This window comes from Papaver somniferum, chromosome 7 (assembly GCF_003573695.1).
Source record: "Papaver somniferum cultivar HN1 chromosome 7, ASM357369v1, whole genome shotgun sequence".
In the NCBI taxonomy this organism is placed as follows: Eukaryota; Viridiplantae; Streptophyta; class Magnoliopsida; order Ranunculales; family Papaveraceae; genus Papaver; species Papaver somniferum.
The window spans coordinates 110,476,280-110,481,571 of record NC_039364.1 but is presented as its reverse complement, the minus strand read 5'-3'; the positions used below and the strand labels follow the sequence as shown (position 1 = coordinate 110,481,571).

Genomic DNA, 5,292 nt, shown 5'->3' with positions numbered 1-5,292 from the left:
TCATGTTTTCAGCTTTCTGTTCTTCTTCTTCTTCTTAACTCTCAACTATATTTTCTTTGAAGTTGGCTTTGTAGTTATTTTCTGTTGTTTTTCTAGGCTTTGGGCAATCAAAAGAAAAATGTCCAAAATCTCCACAATTATAACACTGAAGCTTTGCTTTATCTACTGGTTTTCTTCTCTGATAACCTTCATTATTTGATCTTCCTCCAAAATTATATCTTCCCTGATAACTTCCATTATTTGATCTTCCTTCAGAGCTAGAATTTCCTTGATTGTTAGTCCATCTAACTTGACTTTGTAGTGCTTCTTCTACTGTTTTTGTAGCAGCTGTTTTTTAAAGTAACCTCTGTTCATAAGCCTGTAATGAACCTAATAACCCATTAAGAGTCATAGTTGCAACAGTACTACATTCCTCTGTAGCAGTTACTTTTGCTTCAAACTTCTCAGGTAAGCTTCTTAAGATCTTTTCCACAATAGATGAGTCTTCTACGGTGTCACCATTAACTTTCATCTCATTGACAAGATTCAATGTCTTTGAGAAGAAGTCTGATATTGTCTCTGATGATTCCATCTGTAACGGTTCATATTTACGCTTCAAAGTTTGTAATCTCACCTTCTTAACTTTTTCAGAACCCTTGTAATAATTTACCAAAACATCCCATGCTGCTTTAGCTTCTTTAATATAGATAACTCTATCCATGAGAGACTCATGAATACTCTGATGAAGAATATAGGTTGCTTTAGAGTTATTCTTCATGTTTGCTGTTAAAGCAGTTTGTTGTTCTGCTGTAAAAATAACTCCTTCTGTTGGTTCATCATAACCATCTTTCACAATATCCCACACCTCTTGATATATGAAAATATTCTCCATCTCTAACCTCCAGTGTTCAAAGTTTTTACCTTCAAACACCGATACCTTGATTGAACTTAAACTCGTCATCTCTCAACAACTCATACCCACAGCCTTAGAATTTGATACCAGTGCTCTGATACCAGATGTAGAAAATCTGATATCAAACGTAACTCAAACAATTCTCTTTATTGATGTAATTCAAACTCATGGCTCAACAACCTATATATATTGTTTAATAGACTTGACGACTAAGAAAATACTTTCCTAATATAACTCAAACTCTAAACATAGAATTCATATAAAAACTCAAAAGTCTAAAAAAAATTCTTAAGCCAAACAAACTCACTCCTCGATAACAAAGTTTCCTAAAACTGACACCTTTCGTATACAAAAAAAACCGTGTTCACACTATAAACCACTTTCCTAAAACTGGCACCTTCGGTATATAAAAAAAAAACCGTGTTGACACTATAAAACCAGTTTTACCTTCCATATATGAAACACCGTGTTCACACTATCTTGGTTTAATTTTCAACATAAGAGGGAAAACATAAGGGATTGGTCTTCTTCATTTTTACCAATATTTTCGCGGGTTCTTCGAATAAATTAGAACCTATATTGGGGATACCCCACTCTTCTCATATATTCTTTTTCACACTTTTTTTTCCACCGAAGCACTTATCCTAACTTCTCATATATATATTCTTAGAACCCATATTAAGAAAGCTGCAAAAGGATACAAGTCATGTAACAGTTTAAATTCTTAATGAATTTCTATTTCCAATCAAGAAAAATATAAAATAATGGATATTTTCACCCCGTATTAGAGATGCTCTAAATGGCTCCATCCCTATCGCAATGTTGGGAGGAAATTAAGGTATAGTAGAATTTTCGATTCTTCTGGACTATTTGAGTTTGTGTATTTCATGCCGGATAAGTTTGTGTAATTCTTGCCGGATTAGGGTTTTAAAACGGCCATTTTTAACAACATATAAGAGGGAAAGGGATTGTTTTTGTATCCAGGTTGTACTTTGCATCACCTGTTTTCGACTCTTCCATATATGGACAACTTTTCTGTGTTTCTCTTACGTGCTGGAGGTAGCACATCTTTTTCGAGTGAATCTTATCTTTTACACAAAAATAATTAATCTCGCACATTCATTTGTGGTTCCTTTCTTACTCACCAGGATACCGTACGTTGATGTAACAGTGTTCTATGTTCTATACTTCTATTAGTCTATAATTGTTTGTGTTTTTAAGTTTTAACCTCTCGAGTTCGCCATTGTTAATAATATCGATGTCTCAATCCAATTGTTGCATTTAGAAAAGCTTGCCATCTACTGCATGTGCATGCAAATGGAATCCAACTTTCCTAATTCGAAGAAAAATCGGTTCAGTGGGATCTCGAGAGAGATCGATTGGTAGCCTTTAAATTTTTAATAATCTCTGTTGTCATTAGATCAAGATGTTTTAAATGGCTGTCATGGAGAAAAAAACCACATGTTTTCTTGACCAAATTAAGTTCACATTAACACAGGATCCCATAATCACTTTTCGAGAAACATCTTACACATTCAATTACTGATAAGAGTTGTCGTAGCTAGCGGTGGTAGGTCTTGATGTTGGAATTGGTGGTGGTTCTGGTTGTTGGCGGTGGTGGCAATGCTCAATCAAGCAACAAGAGTGGCACCACCTAAATAGCAAAGTAGACGCCACGTTACACATTAAAAACTTCTAAGGCCCGATTATTTCAGATAATTCCGGATGTAATTACCAATAAGAGCTTAATGTAGTATATCAAAGGTGTAATAGACAAAATATGATTAATTTGATTTTAATTAGATTTTGTCAAAATCCTAATTTTGATGTAATCAAACAATAAAATGAAGAAATAGTTTATCATGGGAAACGCAATACCTTCCCGCTGATACGGGTGTACAGAATGTCCGGAAGCCTGCAGCCTGCCATGTATCGCCTGGGTCCGAAGGAGCCCATGGACGCCCGACAGCATGTTATGGGCTTGCCCGGCCTGCCCGATAATTATAAGTGGGCGGAACCGGGTTTTTGTTCAAATATTGGAATCCAGCTTGTTAGTTTGCCCGGTAGCCTGTTTAGTTACCCGGCTTGCCTGACTGCCGATAGCCTGGAATAAAGTTTTCTACTAGTGTGATGGATTTCTCAAGAACATAAAATTGATACTTGGATAATTTATTGAGGTTAGAGAAGCTTCTGAATTACATTTCTCAGTGATAAATATGAATTGGTTGAACTATCATTTGAACGAGTTAGAGATATATCATCATTCATCAAACCAAAAACAAACATATATACTTTTTAAAATTTTGAATTAAAAATATAGTAAGGGTAAATTTAGCTATAGATGAAATCATGAAATAGAATTCTAACACCACCGCACTTGTCGAATTTAACCGATTACAATTTTATTGGCTTAATCAACTTTTTCATGAATTAAACTACTTATCCAATCTTAGTTGTATAATAGTTTGTGACTGTGTGTTCATATCCTAGGACCACCTAAAAGCTTCAGCCTTCAAATTTTAATATTGTCTGAACAGGACCTTATACACAAGGATATAAAACTAACTTGAAGCGTAACTTTTTCTTGTGGGAATATATTTAGTAAGATTTCAGTACTCTTACATCCATACGACTCATATGAACTATTTTTAGAAAACGTAATCTTTATCCGTCGCCCCATAATTGCATGTGGATGTCCATCCAAATTAAGTAGTAAATGTATCATTATTTACCCTTTTGTTATAACGTTTCACCAAAAAGAATAAAGTTCTTCGCTGTGGAAGAAAAGGAGTAGACCACTACGCATTACCCACTTAACACACAGTAGTTAGTAGTAATAAGCAAAAACTGTAGTAAGAATCGAGGAAAGAAAAAAATATTGCCGGGTGTTTAAAAGCCTTTATGGTTCATACTTTTTATGGGCTTTTACCTATTTTCAAATACTACTATACTAGTGATCTTACTTGTAAGAATTACCTATAGGTACTAGTTTAGTGATACTAATTAGTGGCAGGTCCACTCACTAAAGCCCAGTAAACATATGTCCATAATTAAAAGAAAACATGAAACTGGACCTAATTTTTTAAGTCTAGGTCCTGTACACGTGTGCGACACATGAGACGTATTATCATAATTCCCAAAACACCCTGCACTATATAAAAACGGATAGAGACGTTTGTTTCTTTTTCATTCTCTCAATTTATGTTTTCAGAGAAGAGCCCTGCAAGTGAAGATTATTTGAGGTCCTTGTTCGATTCGTGAGTTCGATTCATGAGTTCGAGCTCTGCAAGTGTAATCGGTAGGTGGATTTTTTGTTCTTACGATATTCATGCTTGATTTTTTAATCTTTTTACTTCGATTTTGATAAAAATTACTTCAGATCTAGATAGATAATCATGTTTTATGTTCATTTCATTAGTAGATCTGATATTTTAATTTCATTTTGTTGGTCTTTGATTTGTTTTTAGTTTGATTTTGTATATTAATCATCAGTACGTATATGATGTACTGGTGGTTTTTGATGAAAATAGTTCAGATCTAGTTATAAAATCATGTTTTATGTTCATTTCGTTAGTAGATCTGATATTTTAGTTTCTTTTTGTTGGATTTTGGTTTGGTTTCAATTTGCTTTTGTGTATTAACCATCAGTACGTATATGACGTACTGTTAATCTGTGTTTACTATGCATCTATAGGTTTGGTTTCAGTTTTTTACAGTGTTTTTTTGGTATGAATTGACAGTACATATATGGCGTACTCTTCTGATTTTGTTTTATTCGAAGTTTTTCCAGTTTTTTTTGTTCGATCCATGAGTATGTATGTATAATACTGAAGTTTTGTCACCTTTTTTAGTCTTATCCGTCAGTACATATACGAAATACTGTAATATTTGTTTCGATCCTCTTATTTTTCATAGATCTATTACCTATTCTTGTCATGCAGTTGATTTGTTGTTCATGAATCTTCAGTACATATGTCGCATACTGATAGGAAATGCTATCTGGATGTGCTTTGTCTCATTTTTTAATCTTATCCGTCAGTACATATATGAAATAGTATAATATTTGTTTCGATCCTCTTATTTTTCATAGTTCTGTCACCTATTCTTGTCATGCAATTGAGTTTGGCCACTTCTTTGACATGAAGTTCAGTTTTTAGTTCATGAATCCGCAGTACGTATATGTCAAACTGATATAAACTTCTTCTAATTCTGTTTTATTCACAATTTTGCTACTTCTTTTGGTTTGATCCATGAGTACGTATGTGAGATACTAAAATATGTGCTTTGATTCGGTTATATTCATGGATTCATCACTTCTTGACATGCAATTGAGTTTTAAGTTTATGAATCTGCAGTACGTATATGACGTACTGATAGAAACTTCTTTTGATTCTGTTTTG

At 33.7% G+C, this 5,292-nt stretch overlaps 1 protein-coding gene across 1 annotated transcript; it reads right to left on the bottom strand.

Moving 5' to 3' along the window:
• Nucleotides 1-334: 334 nt before the first annotated feature.
• Nucleotides 335-940, bottom strand: LOC113295071. Its single transcript, XM_026543429.1, has one exon. It carries the CDS (start codon nt 938-940, stop codon nt 335-337), a length of 606 nt encoding a protein of 201 aa, XP_026399214.1.
• Between the last annotated feature and the right edge of the window lie 4,352 nt (nt 941-5,292).